Genomic DNA, 18,273 nt, shown 5'->3' on the forward strand with positions numbered 1-18,273 from the left:
TGGTGCAGTCCATGAGGAGGAGATGCACTGCAGATACTTACTGCTACTTTTGACCCCACCTTTGTTCAGAGACACATTATTCCATTTATGTTAGTCACATGTCTGTGGAACTTGTACAGTTTATGTCTCAGTTGTTGAATCTTCTTATGTTCATACAAATATTTACACACGTTAAGTTTGCTGAAAATAAATGCAGTTGACAGTGAGAGGACGTTTCTTTTTTTGCTGAGTTTATGTACGTATTCTCATTCACACCTTTAGATTTCTGTGTATTAGGGAGTTGTTGGGGAATTGTTAAATTACTTGTTATATATTACTGCACAGTCGGAACTAGAAGCACAAGCATTTCGCTACACTCGCATTAACATCTGCTAACGATGTGTATGTGACCAATAACATTTGATTTGATTTGATTTGACATGGACGCATTCAAAAACAGCAGCTCTTTGCTGTATTCTTTGACAGTCTCTCTCTGGTCATGGTTTTAAAAGTTATTAAATCTCACGCAGGCTAATATCAAACTTTGCTGTCGCTGGGGATGTGGCAGTTGTAGGGAGGCACAGTGATTTGAGCTATCTGACTGGCCAGGGCAGTAGGCACACTAAATTTAGCCACAGATCTCCCAGTCTGCCGGGTAAGCAGTTTGTCTTCTCAGACAAATTAAGTGGTTAAAAATGGGATCTCTTTTCCTACCCGGTGCGCAGGGCTTCTGAATCAAATGTGCCTACCGCCAAAAGCGCAACACAAGGGAAAAAAAGGAACGCAATCCTGTATGTCTTTATCTTTGGCTTTTCTACAGAAATGTTTGGTGATCGACTAGGAATGCTTTGAAGATCGCGATCGACCGGTTGGTGACCACTGATCTACCTCATCTCACTTAGTTTACCTTTAAACCTAACTTAACCTATGACCTGACCCATCACCTTATGCATTACTACTCCACAGTGGCAAGAAGAGACAAAAACACAAAAACTAAACAAGACAAATGTCTCCCAGCCTCCCACACATAGGTTACTTTCTATCCCTAACACTAAAACTTAAGCTTATAAAAATGATATTTAAATGTTTTGATGAAACTTAAACTCAATAAAAACTAGTAAAGATGATCTGTAAGCAGAATTTCTAATAAAAATCTTAACTACTAGAAGTAAAACCTAATATAAAAACACAAAACTATAATAACCTTGCTGCCCAGTAGGTCTATGTCACATACAGCAACCGATCAAAGGAAACACATTGACATTTGTTTGGAAAAAGCAACTATATTTACAAAGACACACAATGAACATTTCCCTAAAATTGTCCCATTATAATACCATTGCATTTCCCACAACACCTGTATCCACAACACGTGGAGCCACAGTAGAACAAAATAGAACTTCATTTTCAAGCATATTTTGCCAAAGCATTTTACCAAGAAAGCTATTCATCAAAACACTCCAGATGCTGCAATGATGCCAAAAACTGCAAGTAGGTTTTGACAAATGAACTCATTCACCCAATCATAAAACGTACATGTACACACTGTAAATCCTATACCCTGGATATGTTTGTCTAATATATTTTCCACTGTCTGTGATCACAGCTTTATTGTGATCTTTTAAAACTGAATAATGACATTTAATGTTTCATATGGAAATGAAGCTACTGTACCATAAATCCTAATAAATGAATCCATCCTATTTAACACAGTTAACTTTTAGTCTCTCATCGAGTAGCTGATTTAGTTTTGGGTTTAAAAAAGAAATATCTGATAACACTTTCTATGAGGCTCATTCATTTGATGTAACGGATTAAATGCATGAGCTTCATAGAAAATAATGCACTTGAGGAGCAAATAAGACTTAACAAATTGTGTTCAGTGTTTCCCCACACTGCAGTGTACACACACGCGCACACACACACACACACACACACACACACACACACACACACACACACACACACTCTTTTAGCTTTTCTCTTTTAGTCAGACTGAAAACTGGTTGAATCAATGTTGTTTCCACGTCATAAAATATATATATATATCTATGTGATGATGTTGAATCAACATGGAAAACTGATTGGATTTGAAAAAAGTCATCAACGTAATGGATTTCGTATTTTATTCACCCAACTTTTCACCTAAATCCAATGACATGGTGAAATGTTTTGTTGATTTCACGTTAGTTGACAACTCAACCAAATGTAAATTAAAACCAGACATTGAACTGACGTCTGTGCCCAGTAGGTTATCTCTTCAGTCAGTCCTATGATTGAGCGTAGTCTGGCAGTGGCACCCCTTGTGGTCTCTGCTTGGCCGGCTCCCCACTCGGATTCCCTGCATCTGACCACTTATTGACCTCTATTTCTCTCGCTATGTCTCACCTACCACATGACCAGAGCCCTAGGACTGTGCCTCAGGACAATCTGGTCTAACAATACCTGGCTGTCGATGTCGTCCCCTGTTCACCTGACTGTACTGCTGACCCAGTTCTGCTGGTCTGACTTCAGCTGTGGTCCTCTGACTTGAGTTCACTGTCTGTGAACTTGTCCTGGACCCTGCTCATATCTTTGTGCCTCATAGAAAGTATTACTAATAATCAAATCAATGATATTTAACTGAAGTAATGATCAGTTTTCCATTGCTCTAAACAGACCTGAAAGGATGTCAGCTCTTCATGTGAACAGTTTTAAAGTTAAATGGTGCAGTACACTGTTTCCAATCTGTCAACAATTTGATTGCTTTTTTGAATGTCATCAATCAACCAGTAATCCATGTTGGATTGGTTCATTATGCTAACTTTATTTTCTACTACTTATTTTTGTGAATGAAATTCCCTACTCTTTGTATAAATTTGCCCAGTTTGTTTTCATGGTGGCTAGTTGTCTGCTTGCCAGTGTGGTTGTGTTGTTCATTGTTGGAGTTACTTTTAGCAGAGTGCATGCTCTTGGTCTTCTCTGGGGCATGTATGGGTGCAGGGCCTGTTGCAGGTTGTAAGGAGTGGGGTTGCTTCTTCTCAAATGAGCAGAAAGGCTCAAATCTGCTATACAAACGACTACTGCCCCCCTGATCGCTACGCCAGTTTCCTGATGCAAGGCTTGCCCTTTCATGTCTTTCATCAATGGCAGTAGGCTGCCCCTGTGTCCTTATGGATGTAGCTCTGGCAGGAGGGTTTTGCTGCAGCTCGTCAGTGCTGAAACGAGGGGCTGAAGATTTTCCTATATCATCTGCAAAGTGGTTCTTGTCCATCTTTAGCCTGGTAGGGGATCTGGTTGGATTTGCGGTGCCACTCTGCAATGCAACCTTCCTCTCTCTGTTTGGTCTTTGTTCTTCTTCCTCAGTCACTATGGTGTCTGAGCTACCACCCCTTTTTGGAAGGACATGTTCCTTGGTTAGAGGGGAACCCTCTTTTTTCTCTGGTATGTTGAGCAATGATCTGATTTTCTTGGAGCTCTTCTTGAGGAAACGAGGTGAGCCCATTGCTGTACTGGTGGACTTGTAAGTGGGCTCTTTGCTGTTTATATCAAGGGCTGCTGCAGACACAGTTCTGGAGGGAGGCTCTTTCCAAATGGAAACAGCGGGTCTCTTTATGTCCACTGTGTTTTTGACATCATTTTGAGAGACAGATCTCTGATCGTCATTCAGATTTGAAGAATATCCTCCATTCTGTGCACCCACTCTTATTCCACCACCATCTGCCTGTTTCCTCACAAAGGCCCCACCATACATGTGACTGGAGGACTCTTTATTGTCTCTGTAGTCTATGTTGGACTTTGGGTCTGCCACACTGTGCCTTTTGTGCCAGTTGTCTTGGAGGAGCTCAGGGTTTTTGATTACCAGTCCCCCTTTGGCTCTGCCCAGGCTGGCATAGACAGATTGATGTGGGTCTCTTCCTGGGCCATAGCCAATGTTATTCCTAGGATCATCCAAAATCTGCATACTTTGCTTCTTCATTATAAACTCATCCTCTCTCATTCTGTTTTCCATTGATGTTGCTGGATTCCATTGCATTAATGAGTAATACGGTGCATTGTTTTGCCTTGCAGAGGGATCGACCTGACGTATGGAAGAGTTTTTTGAGTAACTGTTTGTCTCCGCTTGCTCTGGAATAGTGGACTTGAAAACAAGCGATGACCTAACTCTGGAGGGAATGAATAAGCTAGCTTTGTTTTCCTGAGCTTCATACTGGTCCAGATAATCACATGATTCCCCAATAGGAGTGTCAGTGTTATTGAGGTAAGACTCTATCCTATATGTGCGCAAGAAGGACTTAGCCGTGTGCTCCAAAGTTGGTATGTTCTGCTGCATGGAGCGGACGTGTTTGTCATTCCCGTGGTAGGACTGCCGAATATTGTGACCTCTGTACATCTGTGCCCCCTGAGAATTGTCATCCATAGCATTGGAAAAGTGGCTTCTTCCAGGGGCGCAGTGATTACCTCCATCTCCAGCCACATTCCAGTTGCTTTGCCCATACCTTGTGTTGTGTGGAACATGCAAGACTTCTTGTCTCTCCCCAGCATAACTGTGTCTTTTCAGGAAGTTTGCAGTCTCTGCAGACTGGAACTGTTGGATGTGTTTTTGAACACTCACACCATGATTGATCATGGGTCTGTGTTGAAATGGCTCCTCCTCATAAAGTCTCTCCTCCATCTCTCTGATAGGGCTCGTCATGCCCATCTGTCTCTCACAGGCTTTCCTGTACACTGTGTCGAGGGTATGTCTCAACTGGTCCTTCCTCTCAAAGGCTTGGCTGGATTGAGAAGCATACTTTGCCAGAGCATGCCTTCCATTCCTTTCTAGTAGCACACCCTCGGGAGGGGCGAGAACTGCTGGCATGGAGGAGCGAGCGAAGAGCGTTCGAAACTCCTCGTCATAGGACTCCACCAGCTGGCCTGTTATGACCTGCACCATACTCAGGTTGATTTTCTCATAGGACCACATGAAGCTGGGTGGAGAAGAAGAAACGTAGAGCAGCAATTACTTCAGTGTCAAATGTCAACTCTAACAGACATATTCAGCTCAGTCTATGCACGAGGTCAACTAAGGTAAACAGTTTTGCATTATCAATAAATTGTCTGCTGTCAACCCTTAGCATCTCTAATTCATCTCTAAGTTATGGCACATTTTTCTATCAAAGATAAGCCTTTGGCTGTCTAAAGTAAAACATGAATATTACTTTATCTGTTACTCTTTTTGAAAAGTCAACCCTTTCAGACACAATCCTTTCAGACACAATCACACCCAATCTTAAATGTTTTCATATCTCAAGAGAAGTTCCGTGTTCCACTTAGAAATCAAATACAGTCTCTACAGAAAGCCCTGTGAAGTAACAATGAACAGAACTTCTAAAAATCTTTACATTTTCCAAGCTTTCATACTTATATTCCATGCATTATTTACATCACAGAGGTAAAAAAAAAAGTTACAAATAAAATAAGATTGGGGTCAAAAGCCAGAAAATTATCTCTTTAAGCCTTAGCCTGTTCAAATAGTCACAATTACAATACAAAGAAAGAACATCATAATGACTCAATAAAGTAGATTGTATTTAAAGCCAAAGAACATTTTAATCAATATTGAGAAATCCTTATTCTGAACCACTGGCCTCCTAGTTCCATTTACCTGTATGATCCGTACACCACTGTTTGGCAGTCCACCAATAGAAACCTCTGCTCCATTGCGCCATGAAATGTAGCTCCTGAACGACAGAGGTAATCCTGACCCTTCACTGTGCGTACTCTCATGTTCTGTAGACCAAGATAGTCAAAGTGGCATCTTAGCAAGACCATTCTACGGTAATACACCGCTTTATGCAAAGCCTGATTATTATTAGTATTCTTGCATGAAAGATATATTGACTCTCTGAAATAGCGAGAGAGCTTTATTGCAGCCTTGTAAAATGCTATGACAAGAAAGCATATCTCTTTTCGCTGTGTCCTAAAAACCTCTGGTAATAACTACGTCAACCTGTAAACTACCTCGCCCTGCAAGATAAAGTGAGAATTAAGTTTTCAGTGGTTCAGGTTAATTCTGAAATCCATCTACACTACGTTGCCAAAACATCATCATCCCTTAATAACTTCAAGATAGTCACTTGATTTCTTTGGTGAAAATAAAAAAATAACAAATCGATACTGTATATACGATGAGAGGAGGATCAGTCAATACTTTTGATTATCAACCTCTAAGTACATGAATTAACATTGCAGCAGAGTTTGTGAACTTACCCTAAGTTTTTGGATTTGGATGTCTTGATTCTCAGCCATTGAGAGAAAGCTTTGCAGATGAAATTCATCCAGAAGCACATAAACTGGAGTTCCTCTGATGGAGGCATCAACCGCTTCTTTGAATATATCCACATCTGTAAAAATGTCCATTACAATTGCAATAACCTGTAAGGAAAAAAGGGAAAATAACAAAAAAGGTTATGGTTAACATGATGATTTATTCAAATAATTAGCTTACCATTGTAACACCTTAGTGTTGATGGACCCACCTTTTGGATCTTTTGTGAATTAGAGTATGAGGGATTGTGTAGAGCTGTGGTGCAGTGGTAACACTCCCAAGCACATGTCACATATGACACCCCAATGGAAAATGGCGGTTCAATCAGCGCGTCCACCCTTCCCACTGTTGCTCCCACCTACATTACCTATCAAAAGTTTTAGAACACCTACTCATTCAAGGGTTTTTCTTTATTCTTACTATTTTCTACATTGTATAATAATAGTGAAGACATCAAAACTATGAAATAACACATATGGAATCATGTAGTAAACAAAAAAGTGATAAACAAATCAAAATATATTTTATATTTGAGATTCTTCAGATAGCCACCTTTTGCCTTGATGACAGCTTTGCACACTCTTGGCATTCTCTCAACCAACTTCACCTGGAATGCTTTTCCAACAGTCTTGAAGGAGTTCCCACATATGCTGGGCACTTGTTGGCTGCTTTTCCTTCACTCTGCAGTCCGACTCACCCCAAACCATCTCAATTTGGTTGAGGTTGGGGAATTGTGGATGCCAGGTCATCTGATGCAACACTCCATCACTCTCCTTCTTGGTAAAATGGCCCTTACATAGCCTGGAGGTGTGTTGGGTCATAGTCCTGTTGAAAACCAAATTATACTGTAGTCCCACTAAGCACAAACCAGATGGGATGGCATATTGCTGCAGAATGCTGTGGTAGCCATGCTGGTCAAGTGTGCCTTGAATTCTAAATTCACAGACCGTGTCACCAGAAAAGCACCCCCACACCATAACACCTCCTCCTTGCTTTACGGTGGGAAATACGGATGCGGAGATCATCCATTCACCCACACCGCGTATTACAAAGACACGGCGGTTGGAACCAAAAATCTCCAATTTGGACTCCAGACCAAAGGACAAATTTCCACCAGTCTACTGTCCATTGCTCGTGTTTCTTGGCCCAAGCAAGTGTCTTCTTCTTATTGATGTCCTTTAGTAGTGGTTTCTTTGCAGAAATTAGACCATGAAGGCCTGATTCACACAGTCTCCTCTGAGCAGTTGATGTTGAGATGTGTCTGTTACTTGAACTCCGTAAAGCATTTATTTGGGCTGCAATTTCTGAGGCGGGTAACTCTAATGAACTTATCCTCTGCAGCAGAGGTAACTCTAGGTCTTCCATTCCTGTGGCTGTCCTCATGAGAGCCAGTTTCATCAAAGCTCTTGATGGTTTTTGCGACTGCACTTGAAGAAACTTTCAAAGTTCATAAAATGTTCCAGATTGACTGACCTTCATGTCTTAAAGTAATGATGGACTGTCGTTTCTCTTTGCTTATTTGACCTGTTCTTGCCATAATATTGACTTGGTATTTTACCAAATATCTTCTGTATACCCTACCTACCTTATCAAAACACAACTGATTCGCTCAAATGCATTAAGAAGGAAAGAAATTCCACAAATTAACTTTTAAGAAGGCAAACCTGTTAATTGAAATGCATTCCAGGTGACTACCTCATGAAGCTGGTTGAGAGAATGCCATGAGTGTGCCAAAGCTCTCATCAATGCAAAGGGTGGCTATTTCAAGAATCTCAAATATAAAATATATTTTGATTTGTTTAACACTGTAAGGTTCTGGGTGTAGCTGGTGCAGAGGAGTCAGGCGCAGGACAGCAGAGATGAGTAACACAATGAAATTTACTCAAAATGTCCAAATACATGAAGTAATACCAAGCCCACAAACATCGGACCGAACTTACAATAAAACAATCACTCACAAAAACCATGGGGAAAACAGAGGGTTAAATAATGAACATGTAATTGTGGAATTGAAACCAGGTGTGTAAAACAAAGACAAAACAAATGGAAAATGAAAAGTGGATCGGCGATGGCTAGAAGGCCGGTGACGTCGACTGCCGAACGTCGCCCGAACAAGAAGAGGCACTGACTTCGGCGGAAGTCGTGACAAACACTTTTTTGGTTACTGCATGATTCTATATGTGTTATGTCATAGTTTTGATGTCTTCACTATTGCTCTACAATGTAGAAAATAGTAAAAATAAAGAAAAACCCTTGAATGAGTAGGTGTTCTAAAACTTTTCACCGGTAGTGTACCTGTATTCCCCTCTCAATAAAAGTGTCAAATAAAGTGTAAAATTATTTTTGTGGGGCGTTACTGTAAGCTCAGGAACTCTATGTGTTTACTGTGACTGTGATTACCATGACCCTGCACGCCCTTATAAAGTGTAAAAAATGTTTATTATTGTTGTTTTAGAGTTCAAATTATTTTCATGTTAAACCCCTTTGGTACATATTATACCCTGGCCATCAGATGTACAGTACCATGACATAGACCCACCAGGTAAATCCAGGTGAAAGCTTTGATCCCTTTTTGGTGTCACTTGTTAAATTACTCAGTATATCAAAGTAAATGTTCACCAGAAAAAAAAACACACAGAACACTACAATATATGAGTCCTATCATTGTTAGACCTGGTTGAAAAATGTTCATAATATACACAATATGTCGCATTGTGCTGACTCTTCCTTTTTTTAATAAAATCTATACTGTATAGTATCTCAAGGAGTGACTTAGTGTGTGATCACAAGGCTATGGACACTCTATGTTTACCATATTCCCTGTGACAGGTTTGACTTGGTTTGACATACGGATGGGAGTATTACCTATATACAGTACACCCCCACGTCATCTGGCTAATACTTGGAATACTTGTAATTAGTACTGTCTAGACAATGTAGACTAAATCACATGAGAAACCACAGTAAAACTATAGCTTATGCCTGCACATGTACATATTATGTATGTACATGTACATACCTAATTTCTCATTAAAATCAGACTGATCTGTAGCTAACCACACTAGCACTACTACCTGCAATCATGGTACTAGTATTGCTAGCACTCTTCTCTCATCTGGTTCAAACCTGCATTTACTCGTTCATGTTAACTAGACCGACTGGTTAGCCTCACAGCTCTACGGTCGTGGCAGAATATTTACCCGAAGTCTAACTGCCCACACGCGGCTAACGCAACACTAACCTCGCGGCTGTAGTGTGCCCACGTTGCACACCCTGGGTAGTATTAGCCGCAAGTCTTCTACTAGCTAGCTTACGCCTACTAAAGCCGAAGAAATTCCACATTGTTTTTACAACAGGAATCTTAGCATAGCCCTGTTCTGCATAATGGCCACTGCTTCTCCATCCCAAGACGAGCCTAGAAAAGCACTCGAACCCCCATGTTCTTGTGCTTGTGGCTCCATGATTGCAGGGAAGGATTTTCACCTTCAATGCATACATTGCCTGGGAAGGTAACATGCTCAGGAAGAACTCGAGAACCACAACTCCTGTAAGCATTGTAAATTACTCTCTAGAGAGGGTTTGAGAAGGAGGTTAAAATGCTTTGTTGTCTCTAACCCCCGCCCCAGCTGTCTCTTTCAGCCACCGGCCGAGGTGGAGGCTCAACCCCTCCATAACCTCGCCCAGCTGGGGCGAAGTTATGGAGAGCCTCGATTCCCTCTCCTCACTGTCTGACGACATAGTGTTGGGGGAAGGTGAGCGAGAGGATGATGAGGAGGATGAGCCTGAATCCAGATGGGATTGGGATTACGTATCATAACCTCTGTGCCTCCTGTACTGCCATCCAAGGCTGTGGTCGTACCATGAGTCTGGCGGTGGTGGGAGAAAGGGCTCTTAGCAGACAAAGAAAAAGTGAACCTCCTGGATGACCCTGTGACACACAAGGAGTTGTTTAACCCTGCTGTCGACACCAAGCGGCAGAAGTGTGACATGCGACACCAAGCGGCCGAAGTGTGACATGTATAAGAAAGAAAGCAAAGCCTTCAACTTCTGCCTGCCCCACAAACCCAGGCCCTGTGGCAGCCCGTTGGTCACTGCAACTCACCCCAGCCTCACAGCATGGAGGGGGCACCAAGTTGGCCCAAGACCCCCTGCAACACAGCAGACTGACAATACCCAGGCTAAGCTCTTAAACCAGGACAACCTAAACAGTCCTTTGGTGTGGCCGCAGCAAAGTTCCACTCTCTTTTATCCACCCTAAGGGGGGCAGGATGAGTCAGCCAACCTAGGGCACAGCCCTAAGCAGCAGAGGAGGATAGTTTGCAAAGCCTACGGCTTCCTTGCCCTACCCATCTCTCTCGGGTTTAACATAAGCCGCCCGTCCCCATCTCTGCCTCGCCCGACAGTGGGGAGGAACATCTGCGTTGGGGGAAAAACAACATTCCCTTTGTAACAGCACCCTTGCATGACATTGCTCACATGGGAAGATGGAGGATGTGCATTCTTACCCCCAAGTGCTCTTACCCCCCTTGGACTAGCACCTCGGCACCTTCTCAGGTTCTAGCCAGGGACGGAAGTCAGCATGTCCACTCTCCCTTGGGTCTCTTCAGACATACAAAGCTGGATGACAGAATGCCATTTGCCCTTTTACTATGGCCAACCATTTCCCTTGCCTTATGGCATTTTCACCTCTAACCGTCTAGTGCACGAGCAACACAGTCTCTTTACTACAAGGTGCCATTACTCTAAGTGAGTGAGGCAGGGAAGAGACCTAACACAGGCCCTGGTTAGCAGAGATCACTCTCCTGCTTAATAACCAGTCCTGATAGCCATTGTTACGCAGGGATCTGCAGACCCAAACATACGTAAAGACTTGCCACCCTCACCCAGTAGCCATGGTACTCTGGGGATGGCCAGTGGGAGGATAAATCTGAATGCATCAAATTGGGGTTACGCAAGTAACCTAAAGTTTCCTTTGCAGGGGCACCTATACCTTTACTCATGAAGGTAAGTTGCAAAACCTGATTTTATAGACACACCCTGACCTCCTCAGACACTACTGATTAGTGAAAAGGAAACGTGTATCATTTTTCTCTGGGAGGAAAGATAGTTGTGCTGTAAATAAAATGGGGCCAGGAATCTGGTTATTGAATTTGTCACTTTGTCTTGTAATAGTTTACATTTGTGATTCTTGAGCAATCACATTCACACACAAAGAGACAGTCACAGTTGGAGAGCAGGCAATATTAGCTAAACATGAGGCTTTCTACTATTAGTCCACAAAGGTACTGTCAGCAGCTTTAAAAAATACAATATTGTGATTTGCATTCCATAAACAACCATTAGCATTACCATTGTTGTGGACACAATGCATTGCAGCATTACAGTACCTGTCTGGCATCCTGAATCTGTTTACGGATCACCTCTTTGATGGTGGGGCTGTTTAGTCTGGGTGGATGGAAAAGCAGATCTATATTGGTTTGGTGTTTATCATGCATGACCATCGGCCATCCTAACTCCAGGTCGGGTGTTACTATGTCTGAGTGCACAGGCCAGTACGTCCCAGTTGAGGACTTGCTGGCCGGAGTGTCCAGTGCTGGGCCGTTGGTTTCTTCTGTGTGGCTGCTAGGCAATGGCTGTGAGGCATTTGTAGTGATGAAGTGGAGTTCATCTTCTGAGAGAAAGCTCCCTATCCGCTCGGCCTTGAGGAACTCCTGGTAGCTCTCTCTGCCACAATTCACCAGGGAATCGATAGCAAGGCGATAGGCTTCCTTATAGTGGGGATGAATGTAATCCTCAGACTGCAACTCTCCTTTCAATGAGGACAGCAGGGAGAGTTGTTCGGATTCCATCGTCCCAGTGGCTAAGTGAGCCCTGTTACAGATGGTGGATGCTGGAAGTCAAATGGACAAGAAACAATGTGTTAGAAAAACAATGCGATAGTGAGTGTTTTCAATTAAATAAATTAGGTTGTTATCACTGAAAATCCCCATTTTGGTGTTTTCCCGGTTCATGTTTGTCTAACTTCTAGGAAGATTATATCCCACTTAACCCAAAGATTTCCCTGAGTTTTCACCATCATTGTAAAGCTGTAGATGTTTTGTTATAATGGGGAATTCATTTCTGAGTACTTTTTAAAAGATTTGTACTTATTCCATGTGATTAGTGGTCATCCTGTTATGTGAACTAAACTTTTGTTTTAATATGGTCAAAATATGTATTTTTAAATGATGTTTTCAAACTAAACATTGACCATCTAATACTCAAATCATAGTGTAAAATCAGATGAGTTGGTTCTAATATTTTTGCCAATTTTCAGGTGTTTTGTGGGCACAACACGTCAAACCTGTTATCTATAGATAGATAGGCTAATCATGTTTTACCAAACCTGTTATCCATAGATAGATAGGCTAATCATGTTTTACCAAACCTGTTATCCATAGATAGATAGGCTAATCATGTTTTACCAAACCTGTTATCCATAGATAGATAGGCTAATCATGTTTTACCAAACCTGTTATCCATAGATAGATAGGCTAATCATGTTTTACCAAACCTGTTATCCATAGATAGATAGGCTAATCATGTTTTACCAAACCTGTTATCCATAGATAGATAGGCTAATCATGTTTTACCAAGCCTGTTATCTATAGATAGATAGGCTAATCATGTTTTACCAAACATGTTATCCATAGATAGATAGGCTAATCATGTTTTACCAAGTTAAGCATGCATTCAATTGCCCCTCCCTGTTGCACACAACATGCTTCCATTCCCCTATCACCAGGGGAGTTGTGACTGATATAAAAGGAAATTGTCGACCCAGTTTCCGTCAACCATATAACTTTAATAGTCCCTTTTATAGTATCTTCATTTAACCTATTGAGATGGGAAAACATGTTTGTTATGAAGTTAAACATTTATGACAGAATGTTTAAATTAGGTGAAATAAATAGGCACTTCGTGTGCCTATTTTCGTAAAAAGGCACTCAATTCGTGGAATGACATGTGTAGTGTTATGTTGTAATAGTTTCCCTTAGTTTGTTTTTTGGTTAATCAATAACTATGTAATTAGCTAATTTCAATACATAGACATTCTAGCTTTCAGAATGTACACATCAGAAACAGGTGTTCATGTTGTCAGAAGCACACTGTGTTCTAAACTACTAACTGCAGCTGGCCCAGCTTGTACAGACTTGTTGATTAACATGTCTCGTGTCTGAGCCGTTGAATTGCGACTCCACTTTGTCTCTATGCTGATGTTTTACCTGTTTGATTGACTTACGGAGCGAATAACTACACTGTTTGTATTCAGCCATATTCCCAGTCACCTTGCCATGGTTAAATGCGATGGTTTGCGCTTTCAGTTTTGTGCAAATGCTGCCATCTCTCCACGGTTTCTGGTTAGGGTAGGTTTTTATAGTCACAGTGGGTACAACATCTCCTATTCACTTCCTGATAAACTCAGTCACCGTATCAGTATATTCATCTATGTTGTTCTCGGAGGCCACCCGGAACATATCACAGTCCACATGATCAAAACATTCTTGAAGCATGGATTCTGATTGATCAGACCAGCGTTGAATAGTCCTTAGCACGGGAACATCCTGTTTGAGTTTCTGCCTACAGGAAGGCAGGAGCAAAATCGAGTCGCGATCAGATTTGCCGAAGGGAGGGCGGGGGAGGGCCTTGTAGGCAACCCGGAAGTTGGAGTAGCATTGTTCGAGTGTTCTAGCAACGCGAGTACTACAGTCAATATGTTGATAAAACTTTGGTAACGTTTTCCTCAAATTTGCTTTGTTAAAATCCCCAGCTACAATAAATGAGGCCTCAGGATATGTGGTTTCCAGTTCGAATAAAGTCCATTGAAGTTCCTTGAGGGCCGTCGTGGTATCGGCTTGAGGGGGAATATACACGGCTGTGACTATAACCGTAGAGAATTCTCTTTGGAGGTAAAACGGTCGGCATTTGATTGTGAGGTATTCTAGGTCGGGTGAACAAAAGGTCTTGAGTTCCTGTATGTTATCACAATCACACCATGAGTACTTAATCATGAAACATACACCCCCGCCCTTCTTCTTCCCGGGGAGATATTTATTCCTGTCTGCGCGATGAACTGAGAACCCAACTGGCTGAATGGACTCAGACAGTATATCCTGAGAGAGCCATGTTTCCGTGAAACAAAGTATGTTACAATCCCTGATGTCTCTCTGGAAGGAAATCCTTGCCCTGATATCGTCAGCTTTATTATCCAGAGACTGAACATTAGCGAGTAATATACTCGGAAGCGGTGGGTGGTGTGTGTCGGACTAAAAGTCCACTCCGAGAGTCTCTTTTCTCTTTTCTGCAGGTAGAGTTTTGGAACAGCCTCTGGGATTAGGGGATACAAACAAAGTATCCGGTTCGGGAAAGTCTTATTCAAATCAAAATCAAATCAAATGTATTAGTCATATGCGCCAAATACAACAGGTATGGACCTTACAGTGAAATGCTTACTTACGAGCCCCTAACCAACAGTGCAGTAAAAAAAAAGAAAAAAACGGATAAAAATAAGAGATAAAAGTAACAAGTAATTAAAGAACAGCATTAAAAAAATAACCATATATATAGGGGGGTGCCAGTACAGAGTCAATGTGTGGGGGCACCGGTTAGTTGAGGTAGTATCTACAGTTGAAGACGGAAGTTTACATAGACCTTAGCCAAATACATTTAAACTCAGTTTTTCACAATTCCTGACATTTAATCCTAGTAAAAATTCCCTGTCTTAGGTCAGTTAGGATCACCACATTATTTTAAGAATGTGAAATGTCAGAATAATAGTAGAGAGAGGATTTATTTCAGCTTTTATTTCTTTCATCACATTCCCAGTGGGTCAGACGTTTACATACACTCAATTAGTATTTGGTAGCATTGCCTTTAACTTGTTTAACTTGGGTCAAACGTGTCGGGTAGCCTTCCACAAGCTTCCCACAATAAGTTGGGTGAATTTAGGCCCATTCCTCCTGACAGAGCTGGTGTAACAGATTCAGGTTTGTAGGCCTCCTTGCTCGCACACGGTCTTGGCTGATTTCTTATGATTTTCCCATGATGTCAAGCAAAGAGGCACTGAGTTTGAAGGTAGACCTTGAAATACATCCACAGGTACACCTCCAATTGACTCAAATTATATAAATTAGCCTATCAGAAGCTTCTAAAGCCATGACATCATTTTCTGGAATTTTCCAAGATGTTTAAAGGCACAGTCAACTTAGTGTATGTAAACTTCTGACCCACTGGAATTGTGATACAGTGAATAATAAGTGAAATAATCTGTCTGTAAACAACAGTTGGAAAAATTACTTGTGCCATGCACAAAGTAGATGTCCTAACCGACTTGCTATATGATGTCCTAACCAAAACTATAGTTTGTTAACAAGAAATATGTGGAGTGGTTGAAAAACGAGTTTAATGACTCCAACTTAATTGTATGTCAACTTCCGATTTCAGCTGTACATGTAGTTAGAGATATTAAAGTGACTATGCATCGATGACAACAGAGAGTGGCAGTGGTGCAGAGGGGGGGGCAATGCAAATAGTCTGGGTAGCCATTTGACTAGATGTTCAGGAGACTTATGGCTTGGTGGTAGAAGCTGTTCAGAAGCCTCTTGGACCTCTTGGACATGGCGCTCCGGTACCGCTTGCCGTGCGGTAGCAGAGAGAACAGTCTATGACTAGGGTGGCTGAAGTCTTTGACAATTTTTAGGGCCTTCCTCTGACAACACCTGGTGTAGAGGTCCTGGATGGCAGGAAGCTTGGCCCCAGTGGAGTACTGGGCCGTTCGCACTACCCTTTGTAGTGCCTAGGTTTTGTCATGCTCGCTTCACGACTGTCTTGGTGTGCTTGGACCATGTTAGTTTGTTGGTGATGTGGACACCAAGGAACTTGAAGCTCTCAACCAGCTCCACTGCAGCCCCGTCGATGAGAATGGGGGCGTGCTCGGTCCTCCTTTTTCCTGTAGTCCACAATCATCTCCTTTGTCTTGATCACGTTGAGGGAGAGGTTGTTGTCCTGGCACCACACGGCCAGGTCTCTGATTTCCTCCCTATAAGCCGTCTCTTTGTTGTCAGTGATCAGGCCTACCACTGTTGTGTTGTCTGCAAACTTAACGATGGTGTTGGAGTCGTGCCTGGCCGTGCAGTCATGAGTGAACAGGGAGTACAGGAGGGGGCTGAGCACGCACCCCTGAGGGGCCCCTGTGTTGAGGATCAGCGTGGCGGATGGGTTGTTACGTACCCTTACCACCTAGGGTTGGCCTGCCAGGAAGTCCAGGATCCAGTTGCAGAGGGAGGTGTTTAGTCCCAGGGTCCTTAGCTTATTGATGAGCTTTGAGGGCACTATGATGTTGAACGCTGAGCTGTAATCAATGAACAGCATTGGGTATAGGGTTTCTGGGATGATGCTGTTGATGTGCCTCATGACACTCACCTGGTCTCCATCACCTCCTTGATTATCTTCCTTATATCTGTCACTTCCCTTCCTTCTTTCCTCAAATGTTATTGATTCTGTTTCATGTTGGTGTGTTGTTTGTGTTTCGTGTTTATTGTTTTGTTTATTTATTAAAACACTCACTCCCTGTACTTGCTTCCCGACTCTCAGCGCACTCATTACAACGAAGCATGTGACAAACAAAATTGTATTGTATTCGTAGTTTTAGTAAAGTTAGTAAAGTTTTCCCTATTGTGCTTTTAAACCAATGTTTTGGAATCTGCCTTTCACTGCTATTGTGTGATGATGCAATGTGTCAAGTTGATTGTATATTAACTTAAACAGTTTCCTCAACAACATACATGACTTTTTATGAGAAAATATTTAAATGAATAGAGGTTATGCACATTATTATGCTTATTAGCTCATATGTCTATCGTTATTTGTTCATAGTCAACTGAATTATTTGAAAGCATATTCTACATTCCATGTCACAACAGTCTAATGTTAAACTCTATAGCAGTTACTTACATTAAAAGTATGAGTTATAGAAAATGTATCTTGTAGTTGCCCAATAAATCCCAGTCCGGCATCTTTCAATGTATTCTGTTGACTGTTTAGCCGTATTGGAGGAAAAGCTTATATCTGCCAACTGAAAGAAACAAAGACAAGGAGGTGTCTCAACATGAGAAGCACTCTGTGGATGGAGGGTGTGGATTCCAGTTCACATGCAAATAGCTCAGGCTTTAAACTTGCTCACAGCACAGGGGCTGCCATAAACCTGTTTCAGATAGGTAGCCACACCCACCTCTTCTTCTTTGAGAGTTCAAAGTTCAATTGTGTCTACGTAGACAATGGAGGTTTTGATAGTCTGTTCTATCAAATTTAAAGGAGCCTTTACACGTTTTATAATATGGCAATATGTACGTAAGCTTTAACAGTGCATGTTAACTAATTTGATGACATGTATGCTGAGTGTACAAAACATTAGGAACACCTTGCTAATATTGAGTTGCACCCCCTTTTGCCCTTAGAAGAGCCACAATTCGCCGGGGCATGGACTCTACAAGGTGTCGAAAGCCTTCCACAGGGATGATGGCCCATGTTGACTGCAATGCTTCTCACAGTTGTTTCAAGTTGGCTGGGTGTCCTTTGGGTGGTGGACCATTCTTGACACACATGGGCAGTGCTTCATTTTAACGGGATTCTGCCAGAACAGGATCAGGCACCTCTCTAGTTAAGGGCCGTTTGGTTTCAGGATCCAGTACCTCTCTAGTTAAGGGCTGTTTGTTTTCAGGATCCAGTACCTCTCTAGTTAAGGGCTGTTCGGTTTCAGGATCCAGTACCTCTCTAGTTAAGGGCTGTTTGGTTTCAGGATCCAGTACCTCTCTAGTTAAGGGCTGTTTGTTTTCAGGATCCAGTACCTCTCTAGTTAAGGGCTGTTTGTTTTCAGGATCCAGTACCTCTCTAGTTAAGGGCTGTTTGTTTTCAGGATCCAGTACCTCTCTAGTTAAGGGCTGTTTGGTTTCAGGATCCAGTACCTC

General features: G+C 42.0%; 1 protein-coding gene across 1 annotated transcript; it reads right to left on the reverse strand.

Annotated features, from left to right (window-relative positions):
• Positions 1-1,242: 1,242 nt before the first annotated feature.
• LOC106612663 (protein FAM83B) lies at positions 1,243-17,462 on the reverse strand. Its single transcript, XM_014214063.2, has 5 exons — positions 17,261-17,462; positions 11,656-12,158; positions 6,211-6,375; positions 5,606-5,730; positions 1,243-4,928 (listed from the first exon to the last, which is right to left on the reverse strand). The coding sequence occupies exons 2-5, from the start codon at positions 12,115-12,117 to the stop codon at positions 2,795-2,797; spliced, it is 2,886 nt and encodes a 961-aa protein (XP_014069538.1). The 5' UTR covers positions 12,118-12,158; positions 17,261-17,462; the 3' UTR covers positions 1,243-2,794.
• Between the last annotated feature and the right edge of the window lie 811 nt (positions 17,463-18,273).

The sequence above is a fragment of the Salmo salar genome, chromosome ssa01, assembly GCF_905237065.1.
Source record: "Salmo salar chromosome ssa01, Ssal_v3.1, whole genome shotgun sequence".
In the NCBI taxonomy this organism is placed as follows: Eukaryota; Metazoa; Chordata; class Actinopteri; order Salmoniformes; family Salmonidae; genus Salmo; species Salmo salar.

What these genes read in the sequence shown, in the direction of transcription:
- LOC106612663 (XM_014214063.2), bottom strand. Translation starts at nt 12,117, where the DNA reads ATGGAATCCGAACAACTCTCCCTGCTGTCCTCATTGAAAGGAGAGTTG. An exon ending in AGATTCAGGATGCCAGACAG is followed by an intron (nt 6,376 to 11,655) that starts GTACTGTAATGC and finishes TTTTCCTTACAG; the next exon opens with GTTATTGCAATTGTAATGGA. An exon ending in GTGGTGTACGGATCATACAG is followed by an intron (nt 4,929 to 5,605) that starts GTAAATGGAACT and finishes TTCTCCACCCAG; the next exon opens with CTTCATGTGGTCCTATGAGA.